Source organism: Somniosus microcephalus, chromosome 9, assembly GCF_052327205.1.
Source record: "Somniosus microcephalus isolate GS21.2 chromosome 9, FLI_Smic_1.0, whole genome shotgun sequence".
NCBI lineage: Eukaryota > Metazoa > Chordata > Chondrichthyes > Squaliformes > Somniosidae > Somniosus > Somniosus microcephalus.
Genome location: NC_140995.1, coordinates 232,109,095 through 232,124,851, shown reverse-complemented (window position 1 = coordinate 232,124,851; position 15,757 = coordinate 232,109,095). Strand labels below are relative to the sequence as shown.

At 46.4% G+C, this 15,757-nt stretch overlaps 1 protein-coding gene across 1 annotated transcript in view; it reads right to left on the bottom strand.

Annotated features, from left to right (window-relative positions):
• The window catches only part of LOC147113120 (calpain small subunit 2-like), a 51,220-nt gene that overhangs the window by 12,158 nt on the left and 23,305 nt on the right, over positions 1 to 15,757 (bottom strand). Inside the window, exons 8-10 of the mRNA XM_085998010.1 lie at positions 14,707 to 14,775; positions 12,782 to 12,860; positions 11,051 to 11,167 (exon numbers count right to left, since the gene is read on the bottom strand). Coding sequence (XP_085854136.1) covers positions 11,051 to 11,167; positions 12,782 to 12,860; positions 14,707 to 14,775 — 265 coding nt within the window. The remainder of the gene's footprint in view (positions 1 to 11,050; positions 11,168 to 12,781; positions 12,861 to 14,706; positions 14,776 to 15,757) is intronic.

The window sequence follows — 15,757 nt, the reverse complement described above, 5'->3', positions numbered from 1 at the left end:
CTGTAAACCCGGTCCTTCACAAGGTACAGTATCCTCTTCCGAGGATAGAAGATATTTTCGCCTCATTATCCGGAGGGAAACGTTTCACCAAAATTGGCTTGGCACAGGCATATCTACAGATGGAGGTTGAAGAGGACTCTAAAAAATATCTCACGATAAATACACACAAAGGTCTGTACCAGTACAATCGACTGGTTTTCGGAGTAGCATCCGCTCCAGCTATCTGGCAAAGAGCTATGGAGCAAGTCCTCCAAGGGATTCCGGGGACTCAATGCTACCTAGACGACATCCTTGTAACAGGAGAAAACGACAACGAGCACCTTGCCAATTTGGAGCAGGTGCTCACTAGGCTGAGAGAACGGGGCCTACGAGCAAATCGCCCCAAGTGCGAATTTTTCCAAAATCAAATATCATATTGTGGCCACATAATTAATAAGGAAGGGTTGCATAAGTCACCTGAAAAAATTGAAGCGGTCATAAAAGCCCCAGCACCTGAAAATGTTTCACAATTAAGGTCGTTCCTGGGATTAATAAATTACTATCATAAATTTTTACCGAACTTATCAACTCTTCTACACCCTCTTAATGAACTGCTACAAACAGGAGTAATTTGGAAATGGAGCGAAGACTGTAAATGTGCCTTCCATAAATGCAAAGACTTAATCACGTCCAAAGAAGTTTTGGCTCATTACAACCCATCACTGCCAATCAGACTAGCGTGCGATGCATCCCCTTACGGCATAGGAGCAGTATTATCGCATAAATTCCCTGATGGCTCGGAACGGCCGATAGCTTTTGCGTCACGCTCATTGAATTCAGCTGAACGTAACTATGCCCAAATCGACAGGGAAGCACTCAGCCTGGTATGGGGAGTGAAGAAATTCAACCATTACCTACACGGACAAAAATTTACCTTGTTGACGGACCATCAACCCCTCATCTCCATATTCAACCCTAAAAAGGGTGTTCCCATTATGACAGCACAAAGGCTACAGAGGTGGTCCCTTTTTCTAGGGGCACACCAATACAACATGGAATACAAAGGATCAAAACAGCATGGGAATGCTGACGGTTTATCGCGCCTACCGTTGCCAACGGTAGAAGAGGCACCTACAGTAGACCCAGTGGAGATGTTCCACTCAACCATAGTGGAATGTCTACCAGTAACAAATTCTGCCATTGAAAAGGAAACGAGAAATGACCCGACTCTCTCACGAGTCTACGACTTGACGGTGAAGGGATGGCCAGCACATGGCGAACCACTGTTGCCAGCATTCTCGCAAAGAAGAGAACAGCTGTCAGTATGCCGAGGAACCTTGATGTGTGGATCCAGAGTGCTGATTCCACCCAAACTCCAGGATAAAGTGCTGAAGGAGCTTCATGAGGGGCATCTGGGTGGAGTGAAAATGAAGAACCTAGCCAGAGCGTTTGTATGGTGGCCAGGTATCGATGGAGACATAGAAGAAATGAACAAGAGCTGCCTAGGATGCCAGAGGGTCCAAAACGCTCCACCCCAAGCCCCTCTACATCCATGGGAGTGGCCCTCATCCCCCTGGCAAAGGGTACACATCGACTTTGCTGGTCCATTTATGGACTCAATGTTCTTAATCGCGGTTGATGCACACTCCAAGTGGCCGGAGGTAATAAAGATGTCCTCCACCACCACGGAAAAAACCATCACAGTATTAAGGACCATGTTTGCCAGGAATGGGTTGCCGGAACAGATCTATTCTGATAATGGACCGCAATTTGTGTCCGAAGAATTCAGGAAGTTCTTAAAAAACAATGGGGTTAAGCACTACACGTCCGCCCCATACCATCCCGCCACCAATGGATTGGCTGAAAGGTTTGTCCAGACCTTCAAGAAGGCCATAAAGGCCATGGGTAATGAAGACATAAAACTTCAGCACAAGGTGGATAACTTCTTGTTCGCATACAGGAATGCAACACATATGGTTACAAACCAAACTCCCGCCATGATGTTCTCTTCAATAGAAGCCTAAGATGCCGGCTGGATTTGATCAAGCCCAACATCAGAAGGGACGTGGAGAACCGGCAATTTCAAGGCATGAATGAAAGGCCAACTAGAACCTTCCAGATAGGTCAACAAGTTTTGGCCTGGGACTACCGTACCGAGAAATGGCAGCCTGGAACTATCTGCACACGACTAGGACCGCTGATGTATACCGTGGACATCGGAGAAAGCATAATAAGGCGCCATGCTGACCAAATCATAGAGTCATCCGAAAAGGGACAACCTACACCACAACTCTATACGCCTAACGATGAAGTAGAGATACCCATATCTACCTCCGATCCGGTGATACTGGAACCCGATGAACCCGACACTGGCATTCAAGCCGAATCAGCCTTGCCAAAAGAACCTACTACACCACCAGAAACTACTACACCGCCGAGGCATTATCCGGACCGAGTCAGGAAGCCTCCAGAGAGACTGACTTATAATTAATTAACTGCAGCAATGTGTATATTATTTTTCTTATAACATGTAATTAATAATTACTTAAAATATTATGTACTGGTTAGCTAAAAGGGGAGGAATTGTAGTGTATGTGCCTTTAAGAGCCCCATGTGTACTGTAATGCCGGTAATGGCCACTCGGGCTATATAAGCCTGTATATTGTGTTGTATCCGTTAGTTCCCCTCCAGACTTTGTTTAGTAAACACCTATCAAACCAACTCCTGTCTTCAGTGTCTCTATCAACACACAGATACAAACAGAATTGGACACAGAATCAGCCCTAACTGTCATGAATCGACGAGACTATGAGCGGCTATTCTCACACATACCCTTGAAGGACACGTCCATTGTATTGAAGACATACACGGGGCAAAAAGTCTACCCCAGAGGAAAAATAAGGGTGCCAGTTAAATACAATGGCAAGGAAACACAGAAACTGTATCTATATATACTACTAAGATGGAGGACCACCATTATTGGGACGTGAATGGATCCGAAAAATACAATTGGATTGGCATTCCATTCAGGCGCTAACTGTGACTGACAAAAAGGATGACGACGTCACACCTGGACGACTGTCAAAAATTCTAACTGACGCGAAAGAGGTGTTCCAACAAGGACTTGGGACTCTAAAAGGAGTAACGGCAATGATAAAAATCGAAGATAACGCAAATCCAAATTTTTTTAAGGCCAGACCGGTACCGTACGCGATCCGCCCAGCCGTTGAAGCAGAGCTGGAGAGTCTGGAGCGTTCGGGTGTGCTGTCCAAGGTGGATAATTTCTTGTTTGCTTACCGGAATGCGACACATGCAGTCACCAACCAAGCTCCAGCCATAATGTTCTTCAACCGAAGGCTAAGATGTCGCCTGGATTTGCTCAAACCAAACATAAGACGAGATGTTGAGGATAAGCAATTCCAGCACATCAATGAGAAGCCAACCAGGAGCTTCAAGATAGGGCAACCAGTCATGGCGCGCGACTACCGAACAGAAAAATGGCAGCCAGGAACGATATGCACACAGCAGGGACCACTAATGTACACAGTGGACGTTGGAGAGAGCATCGTGAGACGCCATGCTGACCAGATTCTAGAGTCACAGGAACAAGCCAAACCCATACCACGAGCATGTGCACCTGGTAATGAACCCGAAGTACAGATTGCGTCTACCTCAGAATCAGGGGTATTGGAAGCTGACGAACCAACCAATGACAATGAGCCAGAATCGACTCCACCGCAAGAACAGGATACTCGAGAAAGGCGCTATCCAGTCAGGATCAGGAAGCCTCCTCAAAGACTGAACTTCTAAATGATTATTTCAGTTGATGTATATAGTACAGAGAAAATTGTCATTGTAATTAGTTATTATTTAATTGTTAAATGAATGTTATGTACTGTTTATCTAAAAGGGGAGGAATTGTTGTGTATGTACCTTTAAGAGAGAACTGCTTTTATACTGTAGTACCGGCAGTGACCACGCCTGTATATAAAGCCATAGCAGGCTTCTGTACTATCAGTTTAAGCTTACCCTCTGTTCAGTAAATACCTGTTATTATTGTTCTCCTGCAGTCCGTGTATTATTGATACGCGGACACTACACCCTGGGCTAAAGACAGGTGGAAAAATACAATCCAGAGTTTTGATTCATCGCTATCCAATGACTCCTACATGCGCGGGCATTGGGAGAGGGCACAATTGGTCTTGGCTGGCATGTGCTTCCCCCCCTCAGCCAAACAGCCTGCTGACGCTCACTGCCAGTAAGAGTGATCAGGCAGATGGAAGACTGTGGGTAGAGTTAAGGAACAGCAAAAGGATGCAAGATTCTGGAGGGTGTAGTTTACAGACCTCCTGAAAATAGTGATGTGGTTGGCGGGAGGTTGTATAAGTATGGAGATCAGGGAAGCACGTAGCAAAAATAACGTGGTTATATTGGGAGGTTTTAGTTTCCACACGCTAGGAGAAGCAGAATAACACAAGTAGTAAATACAACAAATTTCTAGAATATATTCGAGACAGTTTTTTAAAACAATTGTGTTTTAAAACCCACAAGGTAACAGGCTATAGTAATCTGGGATGCAATGTTTAAGTTATCCACCAGATGGAGCCAAATACTAAGGGATCACATTCACCAGTGTTTATGGTAATGGGTCATGTAGTCAATGTCCTGGTACACCAGTTATTAAGGTAATGTGGCATTGCATTATGGGTATGACTCAGAGGTGAATCCTCCATCTTGGTGCTCGTGCAGTAAGAAAAGGTGCTTTGCCTCCAGCTGTAAGAGATATGTTTCTCTGCTACACCGAGTAAATAAACAGTTGGGTTTTGTTCCTGATATCTCGCTTCTCTCAGTTTCTGACCTTACTACTCGGATATCACCCAGGCCAAACTGGATTTAGTGATGAGTAATGAACAACAACAGCTTGTATTTATATAGCACCTTTAATGTAGTAAAACGTCCCAAGGTGCCTCACAGGAGTGATTATCAAACAAAATTTGATACCGAGCCACATAAGGAGACATGAGGACAGGTGACCAAAAGTTTGGTCAAAAAGGTGGGCTTTAAGGAGCGTCTTAAAGGAGGAGAGAGAGCTAGCGAGGTTTAAGCAGGGAATTCCAGAGCTTGGGCCTTTGGCAGCTGAAGGCACGGCCACCAATGGTTGAGCGATTAAAATCAGGGATGCTCAAGAGGGCAGAATTAGAGGAGCGCAGATATCTCAGAGGGGGTGTGGGGCTGGAGGAGGGTAGAAAGATAGGGAGGGGCAAGGCCATGGAGGGATTTAAACACACGGATGAGAATTCTAAAACCAGAATTAGTTAACGATCTGACGGTAATCTGAATGTTCATATGTTCACAAGGAAACATTGTGCAAACAGTGACCAAAATATGATTGAGTTTGATATTAGGTACCGACCATAATCTTCCAATCCTCCTTAGATACAGGGGTAGTGCCAGAGGACTGGAGAATTGCAAATATTCCACCCTTGGTGTAAAGATAAACCCAGCAACTACAGGCCAGTCAGTTTGACCTCAGTAGTGGGGAAGCTTTTAGAAACAGTAATCAGGGACAAAATTAACAGTACGATAGCAAAATACTGCAGATGTTGGAAATCCGAAATAACAACAGAAAATGCTGAACAGTCCAAGAAACTGATGCTGAAGAAGGGTTCGACCCGAAACGTCAACTCAAATTTCTCTCCACGGATGTTGCCTGACCTGCTGAGTTTTTCCAGCATTTTCTGTTGTTATTACAAAATTAACAGTCACTTGGACAAGTGTGGATTAATTAAGGAAAGCCAGCACAGATTTGTTAAAGGCAAATTTAACTAACTTGATTAAGTTCTTTGATGAGATAACAGAGAGGGTTGACGTACATGGATTTCCTAAAGGTGTTCGACAAAGTGCCACATAATAAACTTGCCAGCAAAGTTGCAGCCCATGGAATAAAAGGGACAGTGGCAGCATGGATACGGAATTGGCTAAGTGACAGGAAACAGAGAGCAGTGGTGAACGGTTGTTTTTTGGACTGGAGGAAGGTATACAGTGGTGTTCCCCAGGGGTCGGTTCTAGGACCACTGCTTTTCTTGATATATATTAATGACTTGGGTGTGGGTGTACAGGGCACAATTTCAAAATTTGCAGATGACACAAAACTTGGAAGTATAATGAACAGTGAGGAGGAGAGTGATAGACTTCAAGAGGACATAGACAGGCTGATGAAATGGGCAGACACGTGGCAGATGAAACTTAACGCAGAAAAGTGTGAAGTGATGCATTTTGGTAGGAAGAATAAAGAGAGGAGGAAATATAAACTAAAGGTACAATTCTAAATGGGGTGCAGGAACAGAGAGACCTGGGGGTATATGTGCACAAATCATTGAAGGTGGCAGGGCAGGTTGAGAAATTAGTTAAAAAGGCTTACAAGATCCTGGGCTACAAAAATAGAGGTATAGAGTACAAAAGTGTGGAAATTATGAACCACCTGTATAAAACACTGGTTCGGATCCAACTAGAGTACTTTGTCCAATTCTGGGCACCACACTTTAGGAAGGATGTGAAGAACTTAGAGAGGGTGCAGAAAAGATTTACGAGAATGATTCCAGGAATGAGGGACTTCAGTTACATGGATAGACTGGAGAAGCTGGGGTTCTCCTTGGAGCAGAGAAGGTTGAGAGGAGATTTGATAGAGGTGTTCAAAATCATGGGTCCAGGCAGAGTAGATAGAGAGAAACTGTTCCCATTGGTGGAAGGGCTGAGAACCAGAGGACACAGATTTAAGGTGATTGGCAAAAGAACCAAAGGCGACATGAGAAAAAACTTTTTTACTCAGTGAGTGGTTAGGATCTGGAATGCACTGCCTGAAAGGATGGTGGAGGCAGAATCAATCGTGGCTTTCAAAAGGGAGTTGGATAAGTACCTGAAAGAAAGAAATTTGCAGGGCTACGGGGAGCGGGCAGGGAGTGGGACTAGCTGAAGTGCCTTGCAGAGAGCCGGCATGGGCTCAACGGGCCGAATGGCCTTCTTCGTGCTGTAACCATTCTATGATCCTAGGTTTGAGAGAGAGAAGGGTGAACCTCAAACCAAGACTATAAAATTAAGTAAGGTAAACTTCGAAGGGATGAGAAATGAATTGACCACAATAAATTGCGCTGAACTGTTAATGGGTAAACCTCCAGACAATCGGTGGGAAGTACCCTTTCTCCAGTGGTTCACTATCCTTTGTATAGTATGGAGACTAGAACTGCACAGTACTGCAAGTATGGTCTAACCAAGGTTCTATATAAATTTAACATTGCCTCCCTGCTTTTGTATTCTATTCCTCTAGTATTTTATTTGCACTTTCTATGATCTTATCAACTTATGTTGTTACTTTTAGTGATTCATGTGACTGTATTCCCAGATCTCTTGCTTCTCTACCTCATTTAGTTTCTTACCTTCCAATAAGTGGCCTCCTTATTCCTCCTACCAAAATAAACCACCTCACACTGCTATATTAAATTTAATGTTCATCTCTTCCTGTATTCTGATGCAGTCCTCCACCCCATATTATTAGCTATACGCCCCAAATTGGTTTTGATCTGAAAATGTTTATACCATAACTGCAATTTCTGAGTTTTTTATATGGTGAACAACAGTGGTCCATCACAGATCCCTGTGGAACACCACTTCCCACTTTCTGCCACTGAGAAACTTTCCTTAACTCCTGCTGTCTGTTTTCTGTTTTGTAGACATCTTTCAATCCATTCTGCTACTTGGTCCCGGACTCCACACGCCCTGACCTTTGCCATAAATCTCTTATGTGGCACCTAATCGAAGACCTTCTGAAAGTCCATGTATACCACATCTTCTGCCTTGGTCTTGTTTACTCTTTCGGTTACTTCAAAAAATTCAATAAGGTTGGTTAAACCTGACCTTTTAGAAATCGATGCCTTTTTTTTTTATTATGCTCTTCATCTCTGGATGTTTTGTTATTTGATCTTTTAGCAAAGCTTCTAATATCTTTCCTACCACTGACGTTAAGCTAACTGGTCTATAGTTCCCTATTAGTTCTACCACCCGTTTTTAAGATATGAATTACATTTGCTGTTTGTCAGTCCTCTGGCACTATTCCTTTATCTATTGAATTTTTATTCATGGAAAAGTTGAGCTCGGAGAGGGTGTAGAATCATAGAATAGTACAGCACATAAGGAGGCCATTCGGCCCATCAAGTCTGCGCCGGCTCTTTTGAAGGGCAATCCAGTTAGTCCCACTCCCCCGCTCTTCTCCAAAGCCCTGCAATTTTTTCTCCTTCAAGTAGTTATCCAATTCCCTTTTGAAGGCTACTATTGAATTTGTATCCACCACCCTATCAGGCAGTGCATTCCAAATCCTAACCGTTGCATAAAAAGGTTTTTCCTCATGTCGCCTCTGGTTCTTTTGCCAATCATCTTAAATCTGTACACTCTGGATATCGACCCTTCAGCCATTGAAAACAGTTTCTCTTTATTTACGATATCAAAATCCTTCATGATTTTGAACACCTCCATCAAATCTCCTCTTAGCCTTCTCTGCTCCAAGGAGAACAACCCCAGCTTCTCCAGTCTATCCACGTAACTCTAATCCCTCATCCTTGAAACCATTCAATTAAATCTCCAAAGCCTTCGTTTCCTTCCTAAAGTGTGGTGCCCAGAATTGGAGACAATACTCCAGCTGGGGCCGAACTAGTGTTTTTATAGGTTTAGCAAACATCCTTTTGAACTCTATGGGCTAGATTTTCGGGGAGCCGTCAGGCGGGATTTCAGGCGTGTGGGGGGGGGGGGGGAAATCCCGAATTCGGGGGTCCTGACACCATCCCGCCCCACATAAGTTTCAGGGGCGGCGGGTACCCGCCCCGCACTGGGACCCGCTGCAACCAGGCGGGAAGGGATTAGTGCCAATTAACTGCCTGTTAACAGGTAGTTAACAGGCAGTTTTTAGCCTAATCCCTATTTTGAGGGGTTTCGTGTGGGTTTCCCGACGGCTCCAAACCACGCCAGGTAGAGCAGGCGGGCCGTTGGGTTGAAGGAGTTGGAGGGGTCGCGATGTCGGCGCTCAGGTGAGTGATGGGTGCATGAGTGCAAAGGTAAGTGTGTTTGGTGTGTCTAAAGTGTGTGAAGGACTTTTACTTTCCTGTACTTACCTTAACAGCCTTTCTTCCTGTAGCCGTCGGGAGCTGCATCACTCAGCCGGAACTTAAAGCTGAACGGCTGCGATCTGTCAAAAGTGACAGCCTTCAGCTTTGAGTGTCGGTGAGAGTTCTAACTGAGTCTGCGTAGAATGACTCAGCTTAGAACTCAGACTGTCAGTGTTTCACAGCTTCAAACAGCTGTGAAACACTGATATTTCATCTGCCAGGAAATCTTGACAGATGAAATTTCAGTTTGTGACGTCACCTGTTGCCGGGTGGCCCTTAATTGGCCTGCTGAGCCCGCTGGGAGGGCTCTCCTCATTCTTCCTACCAAAATGTATCACCTCACACTTTTCTTTGTTGAATTTCATCTGCCATGTGTCTGCCCATTCCACCAGCCTGTCTATATCTTCTTGAAGTCTATCACTCTCCTCCTCATGTTCACTATACTTCCAAGTTTTCTGTCATCTGCAGGAGGGGAGATAGGAGAGAAACTAGAGAAAGATGCGTGGTCAGGGCTCTGGCAGGGGTGAACGGAGGGAACCAGTAGAGGCAGCTGAATGGATGGTCTCAATCTTAGTGACAAAGAAGTCCATGAGCTCCTCGCACTTGTTGTTGGAGGTGAGGGTGGAGGAGGCAGCAAAGAGGGTTTCAGAAGAAGGTTTGTGGAGACGAGAAGCCAAAGGTTATTTTTGCTTTCCTCGATGATCCTGGAATAATGAGCAGTAATCCCGAGATTACCACCCTCGAGGTCCTGCTTTTTAATTTAGCTCCCGATACTCCCTTAGCAGGACCCCCTTCCTGTTCTTTCCTATATCCTTGTTTCCGACATGGTGAGACTAACTAATCTAGTTGAATTTTTTGAGGTCTCTAGTAAGGGGGATAGGGGAATGCCTAGGGACTCTATGGAATTCTGGAAAGCATCTGATTAGGTTGCACACAAGAGACTATTAGCAAAACTGAAATCACATGGAGGTGGAGGGAACCTTGTGACATGGGTTGGTAACTGGTTGGGAGATAGGAGAGAAAGAGTAGGGATAATGAGATTGTACTCTGATTAGCGGGACGTGACTAGTGGTGTTCCCCAGGGATCTATACTGCGGCCTCAGCTTTTTACTATATATATCAATGACTTGGATGAGGAACAGAGAGTTGTATATACAAAGTTTGCAACTGACACTAAATTAGGAGGCACAGTAAGTTGTGTAGGTGGGAGCAGGAAGTTACACAGGGACATAGACAGACTGCGAGTGGGCAAAACTATGGTGGATGGAGTTCAATCTGGGGCAGTGTGAGGTCATCCACTTTAGATCAGAGAAAGACAAACTACAATATTTTCTTAATGGCAAGAGCAAAGGGATTTGAATGCCCAAGTACACAAATCACTAAAAACACAAGTACAAGAACAAGAACAAGTACAAGAAGTGATCAAAATGTCAAGGTCTTGGAGAGGGTGCAGAAGAGATTTACTAGAATGGTACCAGGGATGAGGGACTTCAGTTATGTGGAGAGACTGGAGAAGTTGGGTTTGTTCTCCTTGGAACAGAGAAGGTTAAGGGGAGATTTGATGGAGGTGTTCAAAATTATGAGGGGTTTTGATAGAGTAGATAGAGAGAAACTGTTTCCACTGGTAAGAGAGTCACTGCCAGATTTAAAATAATTGGCAAAAAGGCCAGGAGGGAGTTGAGGAGACGTTTTTTAGTCAAGGAGTCGGTATGATCTGGAATGCACTGCCTGAAAAGGTGGTGGAGGCAGATTCAATAGTGAATCAGATAAATACTTAGAAAGAGCTGTGGGGAAAGAGCAGGGGAGTGGGACTAATTGGATAGCTCTTTCTAAGAGCCGGCAAGGCACGATGGGTTGAATGGGCTCGTTCTGTGCTGTACGATTCTATGGTCCTATGTTGATGATAGAGAACCACTTACTGGTTGTGAATTCCACACGGAGGAAGCAGCTGATGAAACTCTCCAGACTGATTCTTCCTGACGAGTCACCGTATCTCAGAGTCATGAGTTTGAGCGCCGAGTTAGTAACTCCAAAACCTTAGAGACACAAAGAAAAGAAGCAGTGAGCACCACCCAGTCAATCAATGATTGTTATCCAGCAAGAAAAAAACTCGAACGCAACAAGGAAAAATTGATATATACTACGAGACCAGTCACATTTAGTCAACTCAACCACTATCTGTTTTTTAACTTATTTTTGGTGAATTTAGTGCTCATTGAGGTGAGGGATGCTTGTGGCGGAGAATGGAACACCCACCAGTACCAGAATTCCTAGAACAGGTACAGCAGGAATTAGGTATAGAGTGAAGCTCCCTCTACACTGTCCCATCAAACACTCCCAGGGCAGGTACCGCACGGGCTAGGTACAGAGTAACACTCCCTTTACACTGTCCCATCAAACATTCCCAGGGCAGGTACAGCACGGGCTAGGTACAGAGTAAAGCTCCCTCTACACTGTCCCATCAAACACTCCCAGGGCAGGTACCGCACGGGCTAGGTACAGAGTAAAGCTCCCTCTACACTGTCCCATCAAACACTCCCAGGGCAGGTACAGCACGGGTTAGATATAGAGTGAAGCTCCCTCTACACTGTCCCATCAAACACTCCCAGGACAGGTACAGCACGGGCTAGGTACAGAGTAAAGCTCCCCCTACACTGTCCCATCAAACACTCCCAGGGCAGGTACAGCACGGGTTAGATACAGAGTGAAGCTCCCTCTACACTGTCCCATCAAACACTCCCAGGGCAGGTACAGCACGGGGTTAGATATAGAGTAAAGCTCCCTCTACACTGTCCCATCAAACACTCCCAGGACAGGTACAGCACGGGTTAGATACAGAGTAAAGCTCTCTCTACACTGTCCCATCAAACACCCCCAGGGCAGGTACAGCACGGGTTAGATACAGAGTGAAGCTCCCTCTACACTGTCCCATCAAACACTCCCAGGGCAGGTACAGCACGGGGTTAGATATAGAGTAAAGCTCCCTCTACACTGTCCCATCAAACACTCCCAGGGCAGGTACAGCATGGGTTAGATACAGAGTGAAGCTCCCTCTACACTGTCCCATCAAACACTCCCAGGGCAGATACAGCATGGGGTTAGATATAGAGTAAAGCTCCCTCTACACTGTCCCATCAAACACTCCCAGGACAGGTACAGCACAGGTTAGATACAGAGTAAAGCTCCCTCTACACTGTCCCATCAAACACCCCCAGGGCAGGTACAGCACGGGTTAGATACAGAGTGAAGCTCCCTCTACACTGTCCCATCAAACACTCCCAGGGCAGGTACAGCACGGGTTAGATACAGAGTAAAGCTAACCCCAGGACTTGGCTCCTCTCACCTCCTGACCGTACAGTAGCACTAATAGAGACCTGCCAACTGGCTGCCCATTAGCCTGAAGAGAAACTGCTTCTCACAAATGTTCTTACTCTTAAGTGCCATGTTTTTGCCCTGGCGTTTGAGAACTTTGCAACTTTGGCAATTCCCTCCGTACTCTTGGAAAAATGATCTCACCTCAAAGTCCCCTTGACTCCAGAGAAGACATGCCCAACTTTTTTAACCTGCCCCGTAACTCAAACTGCCGATGGCTGATCCTAATGACATCACTGGAAATCTCATAGATTCCAAGGAATGAGTGCAGTACTTACCAACATCCTGCAAGCAGTTAGATAGCTGTGTTGGATCCAGCAATCCCGAGTCATCTACATCGCTCTTGAGGAAGAGATCCTAAAACACAGATAAAACTCAGAGAAGTTTCCTCCTGAAACCACAGAGGCCACATTGCTCTCCTCCTCCAATCTTGACCTCTTCTGCCAAATGGCCATGCCTCATGTGTGAGCCTGGACAGTGCCAGCAGACTATTTGGCCTTGGGGAGCACGCCATAGCTAATCCTGATCCAGTCCTCACCCACCATCATGTGCAATCTCCAGCAAGGTTGCCGGGGGAGGTTGGGGTGGTGTATGGGATGCTGGGTAACAATCAGGACTGTGAACTTCGGCTGATTTTAACCAAAAGAAATAAGAGCCTAGACCATTCTGCTCTGCCTTGGGGTGAAAGTCAGGTATCGCAGGAGTGGAGGGGCTGGAAATTGGGGCACAGCTCCACGGGCAAATTCTAACAGAGCGTGGGCTGGGTACTACTTCCATGGCCCTCCCCCACTCCTGTCGTGCCTCGGTTTGGGGTGTTTCTAGTGGGATTTGCAGGCTCCCCCGGAATACCCACCCTACCCCAGCAATGTGGCCGTTGGAAGGAAGTATGTACAGGGTTGCACACGCCCAGATGGAATTGGAGGTCCACCATCGGAGAGCTTCACTGAACAGTTCGGGAGAACTTTTAATTTGTCGGCCCTACTGGCCTGTGGCAGCCTCCCAAAAAGCCTTCGATTCCCCGTCCGTTCCACTGGGTGGGCACCCCTCCAGCGTCACTACTGGCACAAGTGCCCCTCGAATACGGAAATGGACCCATGTGGCAGGTGAAGGGGGTTCAAGGTGTGATTCAGACATTGCACTACAAGAGGACTGGAGGTTGTATTTATGCTCAGACAAGGACAGGTCCTTGAAGGAAGTTGATGAATGTGGAGTGGTATCTTCAGCAAATGATTGGACAGGGTTGACTGATGAGCAGAGGAAGTCATCGATATGAGGAAGGAATAGCGCCCTGGGGAACCCACCCCTGAGGGCATTGAAGACAGTTTTTGTTTAATTTATTCTCAGAATACGAGTGGCACTGGGCGAAGCTGCATTTATTGGCCACCCCTAGATGCCCTGAGGCCCAGACCAGATAGGGGTGCCAGGTTCCCTTCCCTGAAGGATTATCAGTGAACCAGTTGGGTTTTTATGCCACTCTGGCAGCTTTCATGGTCATTTTCTAGTGCCGGCCACATAAATTACCAAATGTATTGATCAATGGTGGGATTTGAACTCATGGCCTTGGGCTGCTAGTACAGTACCATAGCCACTCCCATACCAAGCAATCTGAGAGGAAATTAAGATGGTCGGGGTGTCAAAGGTTATGGAAATGCCCAAAGCAATTAACAGTGGAAAGTGTCTCAGAGCTTCAAAGATACATGACATAGGCAACAAGGTCACAAGCGGACTGGCTACGGTCAAGGATCATGGATTATGGCCGAACCGTCACGCGATGGCTAATAAGAGTAAAGTGCAGGAAACTCTCTTTTAACCGGCACCTAAATAACCAGAAATCTCTGTTAACCGGCAAAATTCAGCAGTAGGTTCAGATAAGTTTTACTTCATATTAGTGGCAGTTCCTGGATCTGTGGCTGTGTAACTGGGGTTCCTGCACTTGTTGCTAAGCAACAGGGACTCTTGGTCTGTGGCCGGAGTTCCTGCACATGTTGCTAAGCAACAGGGAAGCCTGGATTTGTTGCTGTGTACGGAGCTCTCGTACCTTTTAAACTATACCTCTCTGTAATCCAGACTTTTTGATAAACCGGCACCACGCCGGTCCCGTCGGTGCCGGATAATAAAGAGTTTCCTGTACATGTGTCACATGTTAGTCAGTCAGTCATTAACAAACACGCCTTGTGAACTTTTTCATTTTGCTTCATCGTACCTTAAAAAACACAAGTTTATTCCATAGGCGTTTGAAATTGTGCTGGTCAAGTCTTCCCAATCCACTGAACTGTGTCGCCAGTTAAGTCTCAACAGGTCAACCACAGTGTGTAAAACACAAGGGTAATTTTTACTGCTATTTGTCAGGCAATTTTGCTGCTGGCTGCCTGGCCTGAAGTGACATTATGTGACAAGGATTTGACTCACACGATAGTATCTAAAGAGGCAGGAAGAAGCCTGTGGCGGTAGGAAGGAGTTTTAAGGAAAAGTGGATAGATCTTGCCATAATGTAAAACAGGCAATAGCGAATCGACAGCCCATTTTACATCACTCACGGTTTTTATTTCCATTGAAGGGCGGCTGACTCGCCATCACCTGTCTTACCCAATCGCATAAAGGCAAGATCTACCCCAGGGTGTCAGAGGCCAGTGGATATCCATTCACATGGTTATGTGTCTCCAAACCACTGATAAATTCACACGGCTGGAGTTTGTGTTTGTCCAATGTGGAGGTCACACTCGCTCCACGCCAGGACACACCGTACTTATCCGAGCCTGGAGAATGTAGGGCAGATTGGCAAGAGCCAAGGGTAAAGGAACCCCAAATATGCACTGCTGAAGTTTAACAAACAAACAGTGCACAGATTACCGGGGCAAAGCACTGGGGAACCTCTCGTTGCTTGCTCAGCTAGTACCGAATGGGTGGAATCTCAGAGCCCCACTCTCGGGTCTATCCCCCCACTCTCGGGTCTACCCCCCCCCACTCTCGGGTCTACCCCCCCCCACTCTCGGGTCTACCCCCCCCCACTCTCGGGTCTACCCCCCCACTCTCGGGTCTACCCCCCCCCCCACTCTCGGGTCTACCCCCCCCCCACTCTCGGGTCTACCCCCCCACTCTCGGGTCTACCCCCCCCCCACTCTCGGGTCTACCCCCCCCCACTCTCGGGTCTACCCCCCCCCCACTCTCGGGTCTACCCCCCCCCCCACTCTCGGGTCTATCCCCCACTCTCGGGTCTACCCCCCCACTCTCGGGTCTACCCCCCCCCACTCTCG